At 48.7% G+C, this 24,773-nt stretch overlaps 1 protein-coding gene across 1 annotated transcript; it reads left to right on the plus strand.

The window, feature by feature from the left end:
- The first annotated feature begins 377 nt into the window (after positions 1-377).
- Positions 378-24,338, plus strand: HTR1D (5-hydroxytryptamine receptor 1D). Its single transcript, XM_060411455.1, has 2 exons — positions 378-592; positions 6,543-24,338. Exon 2 carries the CDS (start codon positions 22,312-22,314, stop codon positions 23,443-23,445), a length of 1,134 nt encoding a protein of 377 aa, XP_060267438.1. The 5' UTR covers positions 378-592; positions 6,543-22,311; the 3' UTR covers positions 23,446-24,338.
- Positions 24,339-24,773: the final 435 nt, after the last annotated feature.

Here is a 24,773-nt window from a genome sequence, read left to right on the forward strand (position 1 = left end):
CGATTCCTAACTAGAGAGAAAGACAGGGCACAGGGACAGATGCGGGAGGCTAGGCTTTCTCCAAGGGTCTTTGGGCAGGGCCCACCTCTCAACATCCCTCCTCTGGACCCAGTCCGCCCTCTTCCCTACAGGTGGGGGCCCGGGGGTACCGGGCTGGGGATTTCGTCAACCCCGCTTCCTTGGCGCCCACCTACCCCTGAAGCTAGGGCTGCGGCGAGGGCGGAGGCGGGGGCCCGGAGCTGGGGCCACGCGTCCGGGATCAGAAGCGGGCTGAGCCTCCCTCGGGCGGGCGGCGGGCAGGGTGGGGAGGGAGCCTCGCGGGGGAGGAGCTGGGGGCAGGGAGCGAGGAGCGGCGGCGGGCGCGGGAAGGGGAGCCTAGAGCCGGAGCCGCAGGGCGCCGGGAGGTGGGCATCGCGAGGGCGCGGGGCCAGGGCAGGGCCCCCTGGGCGGCGGGGCGGCCGGCGCGCCCCGAGCTCCACTGGGGAGGTCGCGGCGGAGGTGCGGCGGCCGCCGGCGGGGAGACGAAGCGCTGGCCGAAGACGAGGACCCGGGCCGGCGAGCCCGCGGTCCGCACCTGCGTGCCCGGGAGCGGGTAAGCGCTCGGAGCCCGGTGCCGCCCCGGGGAGGGGCGCCGGGGCCCCGGCGGCTCGCAGTCCGGCCACCCAGGTAGAGCTGGCGGGGAGGCGGCGCCCTCCTCGGCGCCCCGCGGGCCCCAGCGTCCCGCCTCCCGGTGACTTCGGACGCGGGGTCTAGCGCCCGAACGCCGGAAGGGGGTTCCCGGAGGACCTGCCCGGCCGGCGGGGGGCGCGTCGCGGGGAGCGCCGTCCCGAGCCCCGGGATAGAGGGTGGGTCGAGGCAGCGCCCGGGGCCGGCTGCGGGATGCCCGCCTGGCGCGCGTTCCCGGAGATCTGGCGGGGCGGGAGGCGTTCCCTCCATCCCCCGGGCCGGGGGCTGCGACCCCCCACCAAGTGGCCCGGGGCTGCCGAGGGTAGCCGAGCGCCGCCCCCTGTCCGCCAGGTCCGGGCGCCGCGGGCCGCTCCTTTCTGGAGTTGGAGGAACGCCTAGTGTGGACAGCGAAACCCGGCGGCCCTAACTTGCTTTGTGACCTTGGGCGGGTCACTCACTGAGTCTCCTCGAGCCTCAGTTTGCACATCTATCAAATGGAGAGGATAATTCTTTCACCCTACAGGGTGCGTGGCTGGGGGGCGGGGGGTGCGGTGGGAGGAGGATGAGATGCCTTATGAATTTTTTTTATATACTGTAAAGCTCTGTCCAAATCCCAATTAATTACATAACATCAGACATGGAAGAGCACTAAGAAACCTGCTTTAATGCAGATACAGAGAGCAGGGAATAAATCTCACCCAAGGTCATACTGCGTGGAAGAGAAGAGAAGACTTAAGTCCCTTTGCCTCATTAGCTGGGGAAGGTGTAAGGTTAAGAGCAGGGGCTCTCAGTCAGATTGGCTGCCTTAGCACACTGGGCTTGGCTATTTACTAGCTGCGTGACCTTGGGAAAGCCTTTAATTTCTCTGAGCCTTGATTTCCTGCCACGTCAAAAGGGGATTCGAGCGGCCAGCTCACAGCATTGCTGTGCAAATCAAATAGGCCATCACTGAGCGCAGCACCTGGCTGCAGACAGCAGCTCAGGCACTTGTGGCTGCCACTGCTCTGGTTGGTAGGAGCATCTTCTCACTGTCTCCCTGGAATCAGCTTCCAGTGCTTTTTAAAAAAATACTCATTGATTTTTATTATTTGGCTCTCCAGGTTTTAGCTGTGGCATGCCAACTCCTAGTTGCAGCATAGAATCTAGCTCCCTGAGCAGGGATTGAACCCGGACCCCCTTCTTTGGGGGCATGGAGTCTAAGCCACTGGACCACCAAGGAAGTCCCTCCAGTGTTTTCTAATCACCACACAGTGTGGGTCTTTGCTCTCCTTCAGGTGGCTCTCCTCCACAGCCCAGGGTCTTGGCCTTCCTCACCAGGGCATCAAGATACTCTTTACCAACAGCCACCAGCAAAAGCCACTGGGGCAACTGGGCCTTTTGCAGTTTTCAGTCCTGTCCAGGTGGTAGGGAGAAGTGGGTGGCCTTTGGCATGAAGGCATTGGGAAGCCAGTACCTCGAGGACAGCATGGGAGGGAGGGGGTGGCCACCTCGATGTGACTGGCAGGGTCTGGGGCCTCTTCATCTCCTAGTGGTGCCCAGGACAGGCTGGGAAGTATAGAGATGCTTCCTCAGTTTGTCAGTTGTCTGATGGATAAATAATGAGGGTGACCACCCCCTGGTCATCCCTTCTCTCCTAGCCCACAGGCAGATAATTGTTTTTCTTTTCTTTTTTTTTGGTGAGGGTGATGTGAATGTGAGCAGAAATTCAGATTCTCAGAAATAGGAGTTCCTAGGACCAGAGAGATCCCTCTTATTGCACAGATAGCCCTCATGAAGGGGGCATCGGCCTGCCAAGTTCACCCATGGTCTCCAGGAAGCTGAATTCAGCAGCTGCTGTTCAGTCTCTGACATCCTTCCTGATGACCCTCCTGCCTCTGGAAACGCTCTCTTCTCCTGGCTCCTGCGACTTGACTCTGTCGTGTTTTCCCTTCATCTGTTCTTTCTGCAGGTTCAACCTCCTTTCTACAGCCATTAGCTGCTCTGCTGTCCCAGGCGCTCCTCTCTCCTCGTAGTAGACACCCTCCCTGGGTGATCTCACCCTCACCATTGGCTCTAGTTCCCACCTCTGTGCACGTGACTCATTAATGCATGTCTCCAGCCCAGATAGCTCTTCAGGCTGTAGATCCACCAATCTATTGCCGGCCTGGCACTGTTCGGGGCTTCCCTGGTGGCTCAGACGGTAAGGTGTCTGCCTGCAGTGTGGGAGACCCAGGTTCGATACCTGGGTCAGGAAGATTCCCTGGAGAAGGAAATGGCAACCCACTCCAGTACTCTTGCCTGGAAAATCCCACGGACGGAGGAGCCTGGTAGGCTACAGTCCATGGGGTCGCAAAGAGTAGGACACGACTGAGCGACTTCACTTCCACTTTCAGCACTGTTCTAGGCCCTGGGGAGAGAGTGGTGAGCTAGAAAGTGCATGGGGGGAGGAGGGGAGACAGGCCATAAACACACAAGCAAAAAATATCAGATACAATTAACTGCTCAAATGAGCGTGAAGCAAGGTGATACGGTAAAGGATGGGCTACTTTATGCTTGGCTGGTCCAAAGCTCTGCCAAGAAGGTGATATTTAATGGGCCACAGGGAGTAGGGGACGGTAAGAGATGAAGTCAGAGAGGTGGCTGAGGGGGTGGGGGAATTACCTAGGGCCCTGCAGGCCATGGTGAGGCTTTCAGATTTTATTCTGAGATGGATGGTTTTAAACAGGAGAAAAAGGGATGCTGTTATTGTTCTTCAGCCCATTTGAGCCTTCCTTATGTGAAGTGTTCCTCTATGTTGATGGTAAGCCTGTTGTGCTCCGGTCGCTGGAGTGGGGAGGAAACAGGTAGATCTTCAAGGAGCTTCCAGCCAGAGGAATAAGGAGCACAAACAAACCTGGAGAGGGACTTCCCTAGTGGTCCAGTAGTTAAGAAACGACCTGGCAATGCAGGGGACTCGGGTTTGATCCCTGGTCAGGGAATAAAATCCCACATGCCGCAGGGCAACTAACCACCTGTGGGGGAGTGAGAGTTAGGCTAGATAGGTAGGGAGTCTAGACAGGCAAGGCCCTGGACCTGGCATTTATTTGCTGTGTGACCTTGAGCCAGTTGCATTACATTTCTGAGCCTCAGCTTCCTAATTCATAGACGGGAAATAACTAGTTAAATGCTGGGAAGAGGGAAGGAGGGAGGTTTCAGTTCAGTCGCTCAGTCGTGTCTGACTCTTGGCAACCCCATGAATCGCAGCACGCCAGGCCTCCCTGTCCATCACCAACTCCCAGAGTTAACTCAGACTCGCGTCTGTTGAGTCATTGATGCCATCCAGCCATCTCATCCTCTGTCGTCCCCTTCTCCTCCTGCACCCAATCCTTCCCAGCATCAGAATCTTTTCCACTGAGTCAACTCTTCTCATGAGGTGGCCAAAGTACTGGAGTTTCAGCTTCAGCATCATTCCCTCCAAAGAAATCCCAGGGCTGATCTCCTTCAGAATGGACTGGTTAGATCTCCTTGCAGTCCAAGGGACTCTCAAGAGTCTTCTCCAACACCACAGTTCAAAAGCATCAATTCTTCAGCATTCAGCTTTCTTCACAGTCCAACTCTCACATCCATACATGACCACAGGAAAAACCATAGCCTTGACTAGACAGACCTTTGTTGGCAAAGTAATGTCTCTGCTTTTCAATATGCTATCTAGGTTGGTCATAACTTTTCTGCCAAGGAGTAAGCATCTTTTAATTTCATGGCTGCAGTCACCATCTGCAGTGATCTTGGAGCCCCCCAAAATAAAGTCTGACACTGTTTCCACTGTTTCCCATCTATTTCCCATGAAGTGATCTTCGTTTTCTGAATGTTGAGCTTTAAGCCAACTTTTTCACTCTCCACTTTCACTTTCATCAAGAGGTTTTTTTAGCTCCTCTTCACTTTTTGCCGTAAGTGTGGTGTCATCTGCATATCTGAGGTTATTGATATTTCTCCCAGCAATCTTGATTCCAGCTTGTGCTTCTTCCAGCCCAGCATTTCTCATGGTGTACTCTGCATATAAGTTAAATAAGCAGGGTGACAATATACAGCCTTGACATACTCCTTTTCCTATTTGGAACCAGTCTTTTATTCCATGTCTACTGAATCATTATTAAGCCCAAACATACAGCTGTGAACAAAACCTGACTCTGCTCCAGGAAGTGACCATCTTGTGGGGAGAAAGACCCACAACATTGGAGGCAGGATGATGAGAATTGTACAGTGTGAATCCTGCCATGAGGCCTCAGCTAGCACCACTGAGCAGAGGCTGACTCCACTCAGGTGGAAGAGGTGAACACATTTCAGCAAAGAGGAGACAGCTGAATTCAATCCTGAGGGGGACACTGGAGTTAGACAGGTGGGTGAGGGCGGAAGTGTTCCCCACACAGAGGTCCCTGGGCTTCGTGTCCCCCATGTCCCCCTCCCTTCCAGACTCAAGTCCAACAGGGAGTCAGGCAGTCAGCATGTAAGCCCCCAGGGTAGGGGAGTCCAGTGTGATGAGTCATAAGAAGGCCAATGGGATGGGGGGAGGGGGAGCAATCCACCTAGAGAAACCTCCAGAAAGGATGGAGGAGTGGGGAGGAGGGCATTCCAGGTAGAGGGACTCGCCATGCAAAGGCTCAGAGAAGAGAGAGAAGCACAGGGTTTTGTAGGAGGAGGTCTCAGCCAGGCTGGGGGTGGGGTCTCTTGCTGGGTGCAGGTCAGCAGGAGGATGACAGGAGAGGACTGGACTGTGCGGTCTCTGAATGGATAAGTAGCAGGAAGTGAAGAAAAAGGATCTGGGACTTCCCTGACGGTCAGGGGTTAAGATTCCACACTTCCACTACCTGGGACAGGAGTTCGATCCCTGGTCAGGGAAACTAAGATCCCCCATGCCACCATGGTGCAGCGAAAAAAAAGAAAAAGGAAAAGAATTTGGGGTGCAAGGCAGGGAAGATTTTGCTTTCCCTGGAAGGGAAGTCTCATGTAATAGATGTCATTGGCCCCGGGTCCTCTTCACTCGCTGATTCTATTTGTTGCCAGTGCTTAGCTTCAAAGCCGCCTTTTCTTTCTTTCTTATTTATTTATTTATTTATTTTTGGCTCCACTGAGTCTTCCTTGCTCTTTTTAAGGACTTTCTCTAGTTGGTGGCAAGCGGGGGCTACTCTCTGTTGTGATGTGTGGGCTGTAGGGTTCAAGAGCTTCAGTAGCTATGGCTCACAGGCTCAGTTGTTGTGGCGCACGGGCTTAGCTGCCCCACAGCATGTGGAATCTTCCCGGTCCAGGGATCGAACCCATGTCCCCTGAGTTGGCAGGAGGATTCTTATCCAGTGCACCAACCGCTAAGGAAGTCCCTGCAAAGCCACTCTCAGCAGGGACCTTTGGGCTGCTGTAGGTGCTTGTCTTTCCCGCTCCATTGCCCTCCTCCATGGTGGCAGGTTCCAGGAGGGTTTCCCCAGGGCCGCGGTGTCTTCCTAAGAGCAGGACCCACATCTGTATTGCTCTTGGCAACATGTGATAGGCCGTTCTTTTTTTTTTTTTTTTTTTGGCCACACTGTACAGCTTGTGGAATCTTAGTTGCCCCACCAGGGATTGAACCTGTGCCCCTTGCAATGGGAGCACGGACTCTTAACCACTGGCCTGCCAGGGAATTCCTGTGATAGGCTTTAAGTCATTCACTATTGAAGGGACAATGAGTCAACAGCCTCAGACAGGTGCAGTAGTTTGCCCAAGGTCACAGAGCTAATAAATGGCTGAGCTGGGAAGCAAATTCCCCTAACTCCAAAGCCCTACCTGACTTTAAAGTTTATATTCTCATCATGGCTTCTATTGTGCTTCCCAGCAGGGAAAGCAGATGGTGAATCCTATAAACACCAACAAATTCAGTGTTTAATTTCTAGGAAATGAATTCCTGTTGTAAGTACCCTGCTCATCCAGTCTGGAGAAGCCAATCTCTCCCCTGTCCTGAATACAGTGTCACTCCATCTATCAGCTCAAGTACTTCCTGGGGACCCAGATGTGTAGCATCTGGCGGGGAGGGGCAAGTGGAGCTCCAGGACCAGAGGCTGCGGCCCTGAAGTTTTCTTGCAGAGTGTGGTCTGCCCTGCCAGTCTGCTCCCAGGAGTACTTCCCTCCCCCGTGTGGAAGCTCAGATGGGAAGCGGGGAGAGCATGTGACAATGCCAAAAGCGTGTGGTGTGACTTGGCTGTGACGGCATCTGGATACACCTGTCCTGAGTGCTGCCGCCAACTGGAAACGGTGGATGGGACTCCGAAGATGCAATCTCTGCCTGTAACTCACCGTGTGACCTTTGGCTAGTGTCTCGCCCTTTCTCTCCCTGTCAGCACCACCAGGGAGTTGGAGTGGGTCATTCCTAAGGGTCCTTCTTGCTCTGACACGCTGAGATCCCCCTTAAACCCCAGGGCTGACATTGCCATTACCCTCATGCAAGTCAGTGGCATCAGCGGAGCTGCAGCATCGCCTGGCAGCCTGTCTGAAAGGCCGCGTCTCAGCTCCTGCTCCAGACCCACAGAATCAGAATCTGCATTTTTAAGAAGTATTTATTTATTGGGACTTCCCTGGTGACTCAGTGGTAAAGAGTCTGCCTGCCAATGCAGGAGACGCGGGTTTGATCCCTGGCCTGGGAAGATCCCACTTGCCGCAGAGCAGCTAAGCCCCTGCACCACAGCTACTGAGCCTGGGCTCTGGAGCCCAGAAACGGCAACGACTGAGCCTGCGGGGCACAGCTTCTGAAGCTCACACGCCTGGAGCCCGTGCTCTGGAACGAGCGAAGCCACCACAATGAGAAGCCCTCACACCGTAACCAGAGAGTCACCCCTGCTCGCCGCAACTACAGAAAAAGCCCGCGCAGCAACAAAGACCCCGCACAGCGAAAAATAAATAAATTTTATTTTAGAATTAAAAAAATGTTTAATTAATTTATTTGGCTACCTCAGGTTGCAGCAGGTGGGATCTCTTAGCTGCAGCATGCGGGATCTAGTTCCCTGACCTGGGTTCGAACCTGGGCCTCCAGTGTTGGGAGTGCAGAGTCTTAGCCATTGGACCAGGAAAGTCCCAGAATCTGCACTTTTAAAAAGCTGGTAGGTAACGCATATGTGCACTCAAGTGTGAGAAGCGCTGCTATAATCACCTTCCCGCCCTTCTCTCTGGGCTGTGGTGAAAAAGTAAGCAGAGAATTGTGTGCAGTGTGAAAGGAAGGTGTCTGTGCACCCTCCTCTGGACCTGAGTCTCTCCCTCTACCTGGCAGAGAGAGACCCCCTTCAGGCAAGAGTGATGGAGCCCAGAACATATCAGGGACCCAGCGGAGATTTTTTTGAATGTGTGGCATCACACGTAGTTTAATAGTTGTGAATGAAGAAGGAAGTGGAACTGACTTGACTCAGTACCTTTTATGAGTGGTGGAGCTTGGAACAGACCAAGCCAGGTTCCAATTTTAGATCTATAGGGTCCTAGCTTTGGGGCTTTAGACAAAACGTTTCTTTGAGCCTCAGCTTCCTTCCCTGGGAAATGGATATAATAATAGCACCAACTTCAGAGCGTTGTGGTCAGACTTCAGTGAGTTGATATAGGGGAAGTGCTTAGCACAGTGCCTGGCACATAGTAAGCTGTTAATGATGTTGCCCATTACTTGACTACTACTGCTATTCCAGCCCCTGCCCACAAGCTCCAGGTACTGTCCTAAACCCCTTCCTGGGACTGCATTGAATTTCATGAGAGTTGTTATTCACTTGCTAAGTTGTGTCTGACTTTTTGTGACCCCATGAACTGCAGCACACCAGACTTCCCTGTACTTCACTATCTCCCAGAGTCTGCTCACGTAGTAATGCCATCCAACCATCTCATCTTCTGTCGCCCCCTTTTCCTCTTGCCCTCAGTCTTTCTCTGCATCAGGGTCTTTTCCAGTGAGTCGGCTCTTCACACCAGGCCAAAGTATTGGAGCTTCAGCTTCAGTATCAGTCCTTCCATTGAATTTTCAGGGTTGATTTTATTTAGGATTGACTGGTTTGATCTCCTTGCTGTCCAAGGGACTCTCAAGAGTCTTCTCCAGCACCATAGTTCAAAAGCAGTAATTCTTTGGCATTCAGCCTTCTTTATGGTCCAACTCTCACATCTGTACATGACTGCTGGAAAAACCATAGCTTTGACTATAGACCTTTGTTGGCAAAGTGATATCCCTGGTTTTTAATATACTCTAGGTTTGTCATAGCATTTCTTCCAAGGAGCAAGGGTCTCTTAATTTCATGGCTACAGTCATTGTCCACAGTGATTTTGAAGCCCAAGAAAATAAAAAGTCTGTCACTGTTTCCATTGTTTCCCCACCTATTTGCCATGAAGTGCTGAGACTGGATGCCATGATCTTTGTTCTTTGAATGTTGAGTTTTAAGCCAGCTTTTTCACTCTCCTCTTTCACCTTCATCAGGAGGCTCTTTAGATCCTTTTTGCTTTCTGCCATAAGGGTGGTGTCATCTGCATAGCTGAGGTTATTGATATTCCTCCCGGCAATCTTCATTCCAGCTTGTGCTTCATCCAGCCTGGCATTTTGCATGATGTACTCTTCATATAAGTTAAATAATCAGGGTGACAATATATATATAGCCTTGACATACACCTTTTCCAATTTTGAGCCAGTCCATTGTTCCATATCTGGTTATAACTGTTGCTTATTGGCCTGCATACAGGTTTCTCAGGAGACAGGTAAGGTGGTCTGGTATTCCTATCTCTTTCAGAATTTTCCACACTGTGTTGTGATCCACACAGTCAGAGGCTTTAGTGTGGTCAATGAAGCAGAAGTAGATGTTTTTTGAAATTCCTTTGCTTTTTTTGTGATCCAAAGGATGTTGGCAATTTGATCTCTGGTTCCTCGGCTTTTTCTAAATCCTGCTTGAACATCTGGAAGCTCTCGGTTCACATACTGTTGAAGCCTAGCTTGAAGGATTTTCAACATTACCTTACTAGCATGTGAAATGAGCACAATTGTATGGTAGTTGAAACATTCTTTGGCATTGCCTTTATTTGGGATTGGAATGAAAACTGACCTTTTTCCAATTCTGTGGCTACTGTTGAGTTTTCCAAATTGGCTATCATATTGAGTGCAGCACTTTAACAGCATCGTCTTTTAAGATCTGAAATAGCTCAACTGGAATTCCATCACCTTCACTAGCTTTGTTCGTAGTAATGGTTCCTAAGTTCCTCTTGACTTCACCTTCCAGGATGTCTGGCTCTAGGCGAGTGACCACGCCTTGGTGGTTATTTGGATCATTGAATCCTTTTTTGTATAATTCTTCTCTGTATTCTTGCCACCTCTTCTTAATCTCTTCTGCTTCTGTAAGGTCCTTCCTTGCCATTTCTGTCCTTTTTTGTGCTCATCTATGCATGAAATCTTCCCACCCCTCCAATTTTCTTGAACAGATCTCTAATCTTTCCCTTTCTATTGTTTTTCTCTATTTCTTTACATTGTTCACTTAAGAAGGCGTTCTTATCTCTCCTTCCTATTCTTTGGAACTCTGCATTCAGTTGGGTATATCTTTCCCTTTCTTCTTTGCCTTTCACTTCTCTTCTTTTCTCAGCTGTTTAAGGCTTCCTCCGCTGCTGCTGCTGCTAAGTGGCTTCAGTCGTGTCCAACTCTGTGCGACCCCATAGACGGCAGCTCACCAGGCTCCCTGTCCCTGGGATTCTCCGGGCAAGAACACTGGAGTGGGTTGCCATTTCCTTCTCCGATAAATGCATGAAAGTGAAAAGAGAAAGTGAAGTCGCTCAGTTGTGTCTGACTGTTAGCGACCCCATGGACTGTAGCCTACCAGGCTCCTCGCTTGGTCCATGGGATTTTTCAGGCAAGAGTGCTGGAGCGGGGTGCCATTGCTACTTTGCCTACTTGCATTTCTTTCTGAGACTACAGTCCCAAAATGATCCATAGGGGGCGATATCACCCCTGTGATATTGCTTTTGTTTTTATGTTTTGGTTTTTTTGGCATATCCCAAACCAGGGATTGAGCCAGTTTACCCTGCATTGGAAAGCGAAGTCTTAACCACTGGGCGACCAGGGAAGACCCCACAGATGTGACTGTAGATCTAGAAAATTTAGAGGCAGCCACTTTACAATAAAAGTGAAATTGATTTTGATTTATATTTTACTTATTCAACATATCCAAAATGTTTTCATGTGACTGATAGAAATATTTATTCTATTAATGGGGTATTTTACATTTGTTTTTGAAGTAAGTCTGAAACCCAGTGTGTTTCACACTTTCAGGCTCTCAGGAGCGACTGCTCCGCAGTTTCTCAGGACTGGCTGTGACTTCCAGCTGTTTTACAGAGTGCCTGTGTGGCCTTGGGCTAGGCGTTTTACCTCTCTGAACTTCAGCTTCTTCATCTGTACTATGGGGGGATTTCTACCTCAAGAGGTAGTGTGAGAGGTTAATGGCGAGAGTTTAAAACCTTTCTGTCCTCTTTCTCACAAGCATGAGAGCACCCAGTGGGAGTCTTTGTGCAATTCAGTCATTTAAAGTGGTCCCTTCCCTGATGAAGGCTGGCAATTGACGCAGCGCAAGGCTGACAGTAAGACAGGTTTGGATTCTCATGCTTCCCTGTAATAAAGGCCTTGGAAACAACCTTTACCTCATTTCAAGATAACCAGATCGCCAGTGATGAAGATCACCAGTGATGAAGATCACCAGAGGTCATCCAGGCCGTGGTTTCCAAACCTGGTCGCACCTTAGAAACACATGAGGGGCTCTGAACAATTACAGCGCCTGGGCTCTAGCCCTTGGGGGTTTAAGCCTGGACATCTGTATTTTCTTGTTGTTTGTAACAGCGTTTGTATTTTTTTTAAAGCTCCCCCAGGTGATTCTGATGCACAGCAAGAGAATCTCTGATCTGACCCAACCCTCTCATTTTCAAGATAAAGACACTGAGGCCCCAAGGAGGAACTGTCTTTTGTAAGGTCGAAGAGAATTCGTGGCAGAACCAAGCTAAAGCCCAGGGCCACTGTCTCTCAGTCCAGTACCCTGTTCTCAGGGCCCATCCCTCAGCTCATGGAGCCTTTCATAAACATTTATTGACCTCATGCTGTGGGCCAGGGGTCATGGTTATAGGAGCAAAATAAGATATGATCCCTGCACTCAATGTTCAGTGGTGGAGAGTTTGGTGTGGTAAGAGCCTTGGTGGTGGGCATCCTGAAGAGGGGGACCCAACCCAAGCTGGTGGAGGGAGAGCCTTTAGGAAAGGCTTCCCGGGGAGATGCCAGAGTTTAGTCCCGAAGGCTGACTTAGGCAAGGGACACAGCAAAGACAAAGGTGTGGAGCAGGACCCAGCACTGGGACATGGGTGCGGCAGGAGGGCGCTGGCAGGAACTCAAGCAGGCCTGTGATGCTAGACGGGGAAGGTCACAGCCTGCGAGGTTCAGAGGCGATGCTGCAGATGTAACTAAAGGTTCATGAAGGTTCTCTTCAACGAAATGATGGAGCTGAGACTTAATCCCAGGTGCAGGGGAAGCCACTGGAGGATTTGAGTGACATGGTCAGACTTTTAGTTGAAAGGAAGATCCCAGGTGTTATGTGGTAAGAGAATGGAAGGAATTGGAGGCAGGGAGACCATTTAAGCCAGAGAGGGACTTCCCTGGTGGTCCAGTGGCTATGACTCCATCCTTCCAGTGCAGGGGGCTCGAGTTCAATCCCTGGTCAGAGAACTAGATCCCACATGCCACAGATAAGAGTTTGCATACCTCAACGAAAGATCTTGCATGCTCCAAAGAAGATTGAAGATCCTGTGCGCTGCAACTAAGACCTGGTACAGCTAAATCAACAGATCGACAAAATAAATTAATAAATAAATGTTGTATTAAGCCAGAGAAAATTTTGGCCCAAAACAGGAAGTGGCAACAGGGGTAGAGAAGAATGAAGACAGCCAAGGCAGAGTTAGGTTTAGACAGTGAAGTTGGTAGGATTCAGTAGTTCAGTACTACTACACTATACTTACTATCCTAAGAGGGGACTATCCCGGTCAGCTAGAGCTGTGTAACAAGCCACCCCCAAACTCCGTGGATTAAAACAGCAACATTTACTACTGAAATTCATGCTTCTGGAGACTGGCTGATTTAATCTGAAATGGGCTGGGCATTTTTGCTATTTTAGCTGGGCTCACACGTGTGTCTGTCAGTCAGCTGAGGCACTCTATTCTCCATGGGGATTTGCTGGGGCCGTTGGTATAAGCAGCTCTGTTCCACATGTCTGTGTCCCCTCCTCTTGGGACCAGTGGTAAGCCCATATGTGGTATTCTTATGGAGATGATGGACCACAAGCAGAAATATGCACAGCATCTTGAGAACTAGCTGTAGAACAAGTTCACTGCCAGCTTTGCCTGACCCTGTTGGCCATAGCTGATCCATGCTGAGCCCAGGTCCAGGAAATATATGCCTTCTCTTGACAGGGGAAGATGGGGGCAGCATGGGGTAGTGGAAACACTGAGCTGAGCTGGGAGGGAGGTGGAACTTTCCTCTGTAATCTTGGGCAAGACATCTGTAATCTTTGAGTCTTAGCATCTCAGCTCATTATATTGGTTTATATAATTTTAAAAGTTCCTTCAAGGGACTTCCCTGATGGTCCAGTGGCTAAGAGACCATAATCTTAGTGCAAGAGGCCCTGGTTCGATCCTAGTTTTAATAGGAGCGTGTGTCCATCTATCCATCAATCAGTATATCTATAAACGAATGCAAGTTTTGAAATCTAGTCAGTCATAAAGCTATCTATCTATCTATCTGTCTATCCGGTCAGAAAACTAGGTCCCACATGCTGCAAATAAAGATCCCCCGCAACTAGGACCCAATGCAGTCAAATAATTAAATGGTTTTAAAAATAAACCAAAAAAAATAAAAGTTCCTTCAAGATCATGTTTGCTAGGGAGGGACTGTTAATTACAACTAACTAAAATGCCCAGAGCATCAACTGCATGGCGGGTGCTCTTCACTCAGCTCATTCAAACAAAATAGCCCTGTAGGGTTGGCACTGCTACCATACCCATTTGCCACATGGAGAAACTGAACTCAAGAGGTTAAACGACGAGTTCAAGGTCCCCGCTGAGCACAGAACCGGTACCCCAGGTTCTTAGGCACTCAACCACTAATTTTGGGGGGTAAACATTTTTACAAAAATGAAAGTGCCCCAAACACAAATGCACAGCCCAGTGAATATCCACAAAGTGAACACACCTAGTTCAAGAAACAGAATACAGGACGTTCCCTCCATACAAATGAATTCTGTTCTGAGAGCGCAAGTCCAATTGGTTCGCAAGTCCAATCCCATTAGCCTAGGTACCCAACTAACGCAATCAGGTATATAATACTGTGTGATAGGTCTCTAATACTTTTCACACAAATAATACATTTTAAAAAACAGAAAATAAAGCATTTTAAATTTTATAGTGCAGTACCTAGAGAAGTATAGTAGTACAGCATATCAGCTGGCATTTCCAAGGGCTGGCATCAAGGGAACAGGCAAGAAGGGTCACTGATGGCAGGCGGGAGGAGAGGCAGGAGATGGTAGATCTGAAGGATCCGTCAGCAACAGGAGACGGAGGGCAAGCTGCAGTTTCACTCACGCCTGAGGTTGATGGCACAGGTTCTGGTTCCTTGCTGGAACCAGACGCAAGCATCTTTGAAAGTTCACCACTTGAAAGGTCACATGTAGTGGGCAGACCATATGACCTTCACCCAGCAGCCCCTCTCATATTCCCTCCCCAGCACACTAACATGACTCCCATCACAGCAGATCAGGTTTGCCCCTTCATGAACGTTATGAAGCTTGACTCACACGTGGGGTCATAGCATTGAGTGTCTTCTGTGCCGTGAAGTTCATCCACATGGCTGAGTGGGGCAGGGAGGTGGGGTTCACTCTCACTGACCTGTAGTATTCCGCTGTAGGAATATGCCACGGTGGATTTATCCATTCGACTGTTGACCTTTGGGTGGCTTCCGGTTTGGGGTTGCTCAATAGTGCTGTTATGAATAATTCTTGCACATGCCTCTTGGTGAACTTTTGTCCATGTTTTTATTGTGTATATATCTGGGAGCAGAAGTTCTAGCTCAGAGGTTCGGCTGCTTTTGATTTTTTGACATTCGCCAGATTTTTTAAGAGGTCATTTTATTTTGTTATTACTTTATTATGACTCTGCTGAGTCTTTGTTGCGGCACACAAGCTTCTCCAGTTGCAGCAGCTGAGCTTAGCTTCCCGGCAGCATGTGGGATCTTAGTTCCCTGGCCAGGGATCGAACCCATGTCCCCTGCATTGGAAGGAGGATTCTTAGCTACTGGATCACCAAGGAAGTCCCCTTTCTCCAGATTTTATAATTGAGGTGAAATGTTGACTTGCTCAAGAAACTGACTAGATTTCAAAACTTGCATTCGTTTACAGATATACTGATTGATGCGTAGATGGACACACGCTCCTATTAAAAATTTTTAATCTTCCTCTCATATTTGTTTCACCCGTGGGAGACAGACTTGATACCCTGATTTTACAGAGATTGAGACTGTGGGAGGTCCCATGCAGTAGAGAGAATAGATGAAATAACAGCTGTGGATGTGCTTTGTAAAATATAAAGCAGTGTTCAGATTTGAGGAGAATGGTTTCCCCGTTCAGGGCTCACTCATCCGTACCGCACAGCTTCCAGAGAAAAAACAGACACGAATTCCTCTGTGGGGCATTGATTCTGCTGCATCAAATCTTTATCACAGCTTGTTGGTGTTTTTTTTTTTTTTTCCCCCCTCCAAAAGGATGGGACAGACTTCTGAGGATACATTAAACCCATACATCCTCTTTGTTTCTGGCAAGGTTTTATGACTCACTCGGTTAAAATAAAGCTCCTTCTGAAAGGGGAGGTGACGATTCTTCTGCAGGCTGGAGGAGTTGAGCCCTGGGTGGGAAGCCTTAGTTAAGAGGGATTAAAAAGGACTCCTGCGGTGACTGCCTTCCCGGAATCCACATAGCAGTTCTGGGCAAAAGGCGTTAGGACCCCAATTTACAGATGAGAAAGAAAAGCACAGGAGGTGAAGTGACTTGCCTCTGTCCCCAGCAGGGATTGTTTGGTGGGAAGGAGTTGAAAATCTTCTGTCTGATTTCTCTTTCTCCCGGCCTGTTGTGTCCATTTGAACTGGCTCAACAGGAAAAGTGTAAGTTGCTACAAGTGAGGTTTCCTTGGTCCAGAGGCTGCTCATAGACATCTAAGGGTAAGGAGAATTCACTGGGCTTGGAAGGCTCCTTCCTTCTCCTCTCCTGGGGCAGGTGGGTCTCCCGTCTCCCTGCTCCCTTCTCCGTGTGCCCTGTCCTCCCGCCTCTCTCTGCGGAGCTGTTGGTTTGTTGTTTACTGATGGCTTTTTCCACCCCACCCCCCACCACCACGTGCCCCTTGGTCACAGCTGTGGCCCAGTTCCTGCCCCAGAATCCCTAGCATTCGAGCTGCTCCCCCTGCATCAGCTCTCCCTCCATCCAGCTGCTCACAGTCTCCAATTTAAATTCCCAAGAGAGCACCTGCTGGCTTGTTTTGGCTCACAAGTCCACCCTGGTCCAGCCAGCTGTGGTCAGAGGTAGCCTGTGACCCAGGCGTTGCTGCTTTTTCCTCTCTACCCCTCTGCAGAGGTGTTGGCGCTGGGAGGCATATGATATGGCTAGAGTCTGTGTGATGTGGACTCCAGGGAAGATGCTGCTGGGCTCAGGAGAGGCTGCAAGTGAAAGTGAAGTCACTCAGTCATGTCCGACTCTTTGCAGCCCCATGGACTGTAGCCTGCCATGGGAGGTTCCAGGCAAGAATACTGGAGTGGGTTGTCGTTTCCTTCTCCCGGGAGAGGCTGAGGAAGGTCCTAACTTCTGCTTTGATGGCTGCCAGGACTGTGGTGGGCAGGGGAGAAGCTCCCGGGTACAGCTCGTAGTTCTGACAATGGTGACATCACTCGCTAAAACGGACAGTGATGCCTTATTCCTAGTGAAGGAAGAGACCTAGCTGCCTGGAGACCTGAACATGGTTGGATCCATCCTGGAGAAACCAGAGAAGTCATCATTTACTATGCTGGGCATTAAGATCCATGCTCTAATCAGTTCTCCCTAAATTCTGTTAAGGTGTGAATTATCACATCATCACTGGAACTCGGAGAGCTTAAGTAACTTACCCAATGGTCACAGCAAGAAAGTGGAGCGACGGGGATTGGGACTTGAGCCTGCCTGACCCAAAATGTATGCTTATAGCCATTCCCCTCCAGCTCTGTTATTATGGTTACATTTGTCCAGGATGCAACAATTACATCTTATCAGGTATATGATTTTATTGAAACACCCCTTTGGGGCAGCATAGCCATGCTAATGTTCCCGTTTTTTACAAACAAAGAAACTGAGGGTCAAAGAGAAATCATGTCTTGCCCATGATTACCCTGCTGATCAGTGGCAGAGCTGGGATCAGAACTCAGAAATTTGGGACTAGGATGTATGGATAGATATTAACGTGTCAAAATCAAGGTATCAATGCTGGTTCCAGTACTACCAGTGCTGGTTATATGCTTTTCTTTTTTATAATGTACAAAATTGATTAAGAAAAAATATGAAAATATCAATTCCCTACAAAAGAATATGTGTGTGTGTGAATGTATTTATAAAACATACTTACAGATTGAAGACTAACAATTAACAACCACGTACTCACTACTGCCTTAAAAAACATCACTGATACCTTTAAAACCCTTCTGTGATTATTACATCCCTGTTTCCTTTCCCCTCTAGTGTTAACCACTAGCTTGAATTTTATTGCTATTTTAATTTATTTATTTACTACTCCGCTTGTGGGATTTTAATTCCCTGACTGGGGATCAAACCCACTCCCCCTCTAATGAGAACTCTGGACTGCCAGGGAATTCCCCTGAGTTTTATGTTGAATGTTTCCTTGCTTTTCCTTATGGCTTTGCCACATATATTTATATCCTTAAACAGTTTGTTTCTTCTGGCATGTTTTTGTCGTTGGCCCTGTTCTGCACGCGCTTTGATTTACCCAGTCTTGCTGCTCTAGCAGCCGGCACAGGAATATACCACGTTCTGCCATCCTGCTCCTGATGGATGCTTGGGTGGCTTCCAGTTGTTAGCTGTTACTCATTACTGCTGTGATTATTCTTGTTGCTGTCTGCCGGGGAACACACTGAAAAGTTTCTCTGTCTTGTATACCTGGGAGTGGAATTACTGGGTCATGAGGTGATTATTACATTTTTAGATTTATGACATAAGGCCAAGTTGTTTGCTAACAAGTGTCCTCCAAAGTATACCTAACCAGTGGGAGGTGATCATTTCTGTTGCTCCCACCTTTACCAAAGACACGACACAACTAGATTAAAATTTTGTACCTACCTGCTGACTGAAGGCAGGAGCTCATTGTCTGAATTTCTGTTTTTTTACCTTATAATTTGAAATTACATCAGATTTCTGTTTTTTATCTTATTATTTGATGGGAGGGTCGACTATGGACCTAGAGTCTATATCTCCAAAGGTAGCTGGATTGTGGGAAATTCCCCCAACTTTGTTCAAGTTGGGGAAGAATGGTAGGCAGGAGACAGCCTCCGAATCACGTGACTCCCAAGTGGCAGATATAAACAGTGGAATATTACTCAGCTGTAAAAGGAACAAAATAGTGTTATTTGCAGAGACATGGATAGACCTAGAAGCTGTCATACAGAGTGAAGTAGATCAGAAAGAGAAAAACAGATATTGTATATTAATGCTTCTATATGGAATTTACAAAGATTTGGACAGACGTACCAAATCTTCCGCAAAGCAGAAATAGAGACACAGATGTAGGGAACAAACTTTTGGATACCAAAGGGTGAATGGGGAAGGGATGAGCTGGGAGATTGGGATCGACTTACATACACTAACATGGATCAAATAGCTAGCTAATGAGAACCTGCTGTAGAGCACAGGGAACTCTGCTCAGTGCTCTGCGGTGAGCTAAATGGGAAGGAAATCCAAAAACGAGAAGACAGACGTATTCATATAACTGATTCCCTTTTGCTGTACAGCAGAAACTAACACGACATTGTAAAGCAGCTATACGCCAATAAAAATTAAAAAAAAAAAAGAAAAAAGAATCATGTGGCTTCCTACAAAGCTCCAGCCTGGCATTCCTGACCAAGGCAATCCGCACTGTCCTTCTTCCCAAGATGTCACCCACCAGCCTCCCGGGCCTTTCTGAGCCCACGCCTTTCACTGGAATGAGGTCATTGGAATGCCTGGAACCCAAGGAGTGACCGCCTGGGTTTGTGGGGCAAGCACACCAGCCTTCCGTGGGAAATGATGCCACCTCGCTCACCCAGACCGTCTGGAGGGAAGAAAACTCCGAACAGTCCAACCTGACTTCACATTTTCCCGTGAACCAAAGGAGAGCTTCAGCCAGAGGCCTTTGGGGGTTGAGGATGGGACAAGGAGTGGGGTGGGGTAGCGTGAAGGAATCACCATTTTCCTTTATCTCCAGGAGATCCCAAACCAGCTTCATGCCTAGAAGCAAACATGCCAGAAGGCTTTTCTTCCTGAACTGAGGCAGTGTGGAGAGTAGAAATGTCAGAGTTGACCCTGGACCCGGTTTTTCCACTTCCACCTGGTGACCTTGGGGCAGGTGACATCACCTTTCTGAGCGCTGATTGGTTCATTTGTCAGTTGGGGGCCATGGGTGGAGTGGGTCCCACCCTGGAACATACCAAGAGCTCCATCAAAGGTGCGATGCTAATATTCCTCAAATTCGGGGAATGTTTCAGAACAAGCAGCTTAAGAAGGGTTTTCTTAACTCAGGCTGTTTTCCCTCCTCTAAGCAGATTTTTTTTTAAAGACAAAGCAGATTTTCTTTTTTTTTAACTTTTGGGGCATGAGGGGGAAACTACCATCTTGTACGTTTAGCTTCTTATTGATTTAAAATCAATCAGTAGGGACTTCCCTGGTGGCTCAACCATTAAGAATCTGCCTTCCAATGCAAGGAATGTGGGTTCGATCCTGGTCCAGGAACTCAGATCCCACATGTCATGAGGAATAAGTAGGCCTGCGTACTACAGCTACTGTGTGCAGGGGCCACATCAGGAGAATTCTCGTGCTGCATCAAAAGAGCCCACACAACACAACAGAGCCCCTGTGTCCCACAGCTACAACCAAACACAGCCAAGTTAGTAATCAAATCAAAAATAAACAGCTCAACAGCCAGAGACTGAACTTCTCCAACAAAGCCCTGAGCCGAGCAGAAGGAGGAAAGTAGGATGACCATGATTCTTGACATCTTGGGCTTTTAGTGGGTTTCAAAGGCTGACCTTGCCAGGAGCAATGAAAGCCCCGCGGCAGTTCTGGTTGGCAGGTGGGGTGGCTCCTGTTTTGGGAAAGAAATGTGAGGCATAAGGACTTGCCCAAGATCATACAGAATGGCTGGGGTAGAACAAGGATTAGAGCCTAGATTGCCCCAGTCCAAGCGAGACTCTTACCCCATGCCCTGCTGCCCCCCCGCCGCCCCCCACCCCACCCGCACGCCTGATCCTCTAATCTCTGCACTCCAGCCTCCAGGCCTCTATTCTCATCTTTCCAGCCACCAGGAATGCCATACCTCTCGACTTTGACTACTGAGACCCTTCTCCTTAATGTAGTCAACCAACGGAACAATATGCAGTCCTTAAGACTGAAATTGTGAAGACTTCGCTGGGGGTCCAGGGGTTAAGAATCTGCCTTGCAAAACACAGGGGACTCGGGTTTCGAACCCTGGTAGGGGAACTAAGATCCCACCAGCTGCTGATACCACGTTTTTTAGAAAAGCATGTATATATAATATATATTCTGCCTTGCCAGCTCCATCCCAGGGTCCTTGACGCTACATGTGTGCCTCCCTTCCTGGGCTGTGAATGCTCTCAGGGCAAGACCTGTTTGCTGAGTTGAGCTGGAAGAGATAATGATAAATGAATCATAGGGATTCCTAGTGGAGTCGTAGCACTCCACACAAGATGAGGGGAGACACAGTAGGGTTATTGATGGGGCTAAGGGATCTTAGCATTCTTATTGCTGACCCCATATACCCAGGGGCTTCCTGCCAGACCCTGTAGACTTCAGATACCAGGACTTGCCCGTGTCCCAAATACTGAAACCCAGATTCAAGTCCACAGACACAGAAAAGCAAAGAAAATGATTCTTCAAGATTGTTTTGTGACTTAATTTCCAATTCTCATTTGCAAAGCCAATTTTATTTTTGTATTTCAAATTTCACCATGAAAAAAGGCACAGGATTTTTATTTTTGCAGTTAATTTTTTCTTTTCTTTTCTTTTTTTTTTTGGCCACATGGCTCGTGGAATCTTAGTTCCCCAACCAAGGATCAAACCCAGGCCCACAGTCATGAAAGTGAGGAGTCTTTATCATTGGACCACCAGGGAGTTCCCTGCAGTTCAATTTCTTTGCTAAACGAAAAGGTATTGTTTGCACTTTTGATTTAAAGAGTCATACATGCTCACTCTAGGAAATTTGGAAAACTCATATGATATGAAAAAGGTCACCACCCCCTCCCCAATTCCTAGAGAAGTACATGGTAACAATTTGGTATCTTTCCCAGTGGCCTCTGTGTGTGTGTGTGTGTGTGTACAGTTATTTTTGTTTAGGTTCCATTGTTGCTGAATAAATAGGATGATTTCTGATTCACAATGCACAGAGCTAGTTTCATGTACTTGTAAGAAACCTGTGATACGTCCAACAGCTGTGATACTGTGCCCCCCTCTGAGAATTGTGGGGGTGGGGCTCCTTGCCCTCCCCTGTCTTCTCCAGACCCGTGTGAAAATGCCAGTTTGGCTGCACAACTGCCAGCACTAAACAGTATCCTTTTAATCTTACAGTTAATCTCAAACATCTAAACTGTCCTTCTAGAACCTAACTCTGCTTTTTGTCTTTCCTTAACTCCCAGAACTTCTGAACACGTGCCCTTCGGGATGAACCCACAGTGATCTCTTTGTTTTGCCTTCTCCCAGCTTAGGCATTCTTCGAGTCTTGGTAACTGGAATGTTTTGTCTGTTCAGGCTCCAGACGTTTAGTGGGACAGGAACCGAAGTTAACTACCTCATGACACATGCAGACGAACCTGGGAAAACTGAGCTGGTGACTGCACTGTCTCTCTGAATCAGCTGGCACTTCTTTTTGTCTCTGGTTAAAAAAAAAAAAAAATCCCCAGGGGTGACCTGAAATCCAGAATCTTCTCAGAATAGAATGGAGGAAATTCTTAAGCTCTCATTAAACAACATTTATCTCTCAAGCTTTGGAAGGAGCCAAAATGCCAAAAGCAAGAATTTCAGAGCATTGCTGAGACTGTTTTGATATCCTGGTAAATGTCTAACAAATCCAGCATGTGTCCTCAACGCCTGATCAGTTGCTGGGCAAAGTTCCAGAACAGTGAGACATCTTGGGATTCATCTGATTTAGGAAAGACCTTTAACTACCAGGTGGTAGTCACCTCAGTGTTCTTTTAAACGGTCGAGTTTTGAGGGCTTTTCGCTGGGTTCTGTTCTGATGGCTGCCTCCCACCAGCGTGAAACAGAAGGATGACCTTATTCTGTGAGCAGGACAAGTGTGAAAAAAGGAGCTGTGTATGTGAAAGTCTGCGGAAAGACACAGCCACCGAGAATGTCCCCCCCAAACCAGTCAGGAGAAGGTCTTCTGCAGGGGGCTCCCAACAGATCCCTGAATGCCACAGAAACTCCAGGCGCTTGGGACCCAGGGACGCTCCAGGCCCTCAAGATTGCTCTGGCCGTGGTCCTTTCCATCGTCACCCTGGCCACAGTCCTTTCCAATGCCTTTGTGCTCACCACCATCTTCCTGACCAGGAAGCTCCGCAGCCCAGCCAACTGCCTCGTTGGCTCCCTGGCGGTGACGGACCTGTTGGTGTCTATCTTGGTCATGCCCATCAGCATCGCCTACACCACCACCCACACCTGGAGCTTCGGCCAACTCCTGTGTGACATCTGGCTGTCTTCTGACGTCACATGCTGCACGGCCTCCATCCTGCACCTCTGTGTCATTGCTCTGGACAGGTACTGGGCCATCACGGATGCGCTGGAGTACAGTAAACGCCGGACTGTGCGCCACGCGGCCGCCATGATCGCCATGGTCTGGGCCATCTCGGTCTGCATCTCCATCCCACCCCTCTTTTGGCGGCAGGCCAAAACTCACGAAGAGATGTCGGACTGCCTGGTGAACACGTCTCAGATCTCCTACACCATCTACTCCACCTGTGGGGCCTTCTACATCCCGTCCGTGTTGCTCATCATCCTCTACGGCCGTATCTACATGGCCGCCCGGAACCGCATCCTGAATCCGCCGTCCCTCTACGGGAAGCGCTTCACCACCGCGCATCTCATCACAGGCTCTGCAGGGTCCTCGCTGTGCTCGCTCAACCCCAGCCTTCAGCAGGGGCATTCTCATTCAGCCGGCTCCCCTCTCTTTTTTAACCACGTGAAAATCAAGCTTGCCGATAGTGTCCTGGAACGCAAGAGGATTTCTGCTGCCCGGGAGAGGAAAGCCACAAAAACCCTGGGCATCATTCTGGGGGCCTTTATCGTCTGCTGGCTGCCCTTCTTTGTAGCATCTCTGGTCCTTCCCATCTGCAGAGACTCCTGCTGGATCCCCCCAGCACTTTTTGACTTTTTCACCTGGCTAGGCTATCTTAACTCCCTCATCAATCCAATAATCTATACTGTGTTTAACGAAGAGTTTCGGCAAGCGTTTCAGAAAGTTGTCCGTTTCAGGAAAACCTCTTAGTCTTATTTGATGGTGACTCTTGATACCTTTTATGTCCTGAGAACCAACTGGAAATTATCTTTTTTATTTTTCCTGAGAGTTGGGTTAGTTCCAATATCTTGGGGTTTGGTCCAGTTGATAGAATTGTCCAGTGTTCTTTTTTGCTGTTTTGTCTTGACTTCTGAGCCACCAAAAGCTGGGCAGCTGTGTGCAAGAGGGCAAGACTTTACTTAGTGTAATATATTTTCATGGTTCATCCATGTTGGAAAGAATGTGACCTACAGGTTTCCCCATTGATGCATTTTGGGCAGAAAGCTGGCTGACTCTGTAGAAAGACCCCAAGTTCAAAACGGGAGGCTTTCTGATCTGCCTAAGTTTTGTATGGAGGTCTAAATCACAAGAATCAGACATGACTTAGCAACTTCACCACCACCACCACTAAAGAGAATCAGTGAGATGAATGACCTGAGTTGAAACAGAATTGGAGTTGGATGGAGGGTTTCCATTCCATGCGGTGCCTTAGTTGGAAAATAACACCCAAGTATTTCTTCCACTGAGTCCTTCTTAGATTGAATCTCCTTTAGTTGTTCATGAGGAAGGAGTCAACATTTGAGGTGCCAGTGATATAGAGTGATGGATACAGAGTGACAGAGAGAGATTCAGAAGCCAGGGGCAGGAGAGTGGATGGCTGGGACCAGATCAGCTACCCATCCTCCTTCTGCACCATCTGAATGTTCTGAAGTTAAAACCCACAATTTACCCCCATGGAAGTGGACTGACAGAATTTGCACCTACCAGGCTTTCAATGGAACACCATTCTGAACTTTTTTCCTGAATTATTTTTTTACATCCCATTCTCATTAGAGATCTTAAGGTGTTGAGTCTTGTCAAATAAAAGGCATGAGACATCATTATCAGTAAAGTCTTTGAGTAGTTTTTACTCCCTCCCTGGGTGCAGGGACTTTTCAATTCAATTTAGTCTCTAGTATTTATTGAGCACCTACCACACGCCAGGCCCTGTGCCAGAATCCTGGTATTTATTGTTTGATTGGAGTCTGATAACAACGGTGCATGCTAAGTCACTTCAGTTGTGACCAACTCTGTGAGACCCTATGGACTGTAGCCTGCCAGGCTCCTCTGTCCAAGGGATTCTCCAGGCAAGAATCCTGGAGTGGGTTGCCATGCCGTCCTCCAGGGGATCTTCCCAACCCAGGGACTGAACTCCCGTCTCTTTATATCTCCTGCATCGCAGGTGGATTCTTTATCACTAGCACCACCTGGGAAGTCCCATAACAATGGAAGTCAATATAACATGATGATTAGAGCTGAGGACCTGATGCCTCAGTTCA

Source organism: Ovis aries, chromosome 2, assembly GCF_016772045.2.
Source record: "Ovis aries strain OAR_USU_Benz2616 breed Rambouillet chromosome 2, ARS-UI_Ramb_v3.0, whole genome shotgun sequence".
Lineage (NCBI taxonomy): Eukaryota > Metazoa > Chordata > Mammalia > Artiodactyla > Bovidae > Ovis > Ovis aries.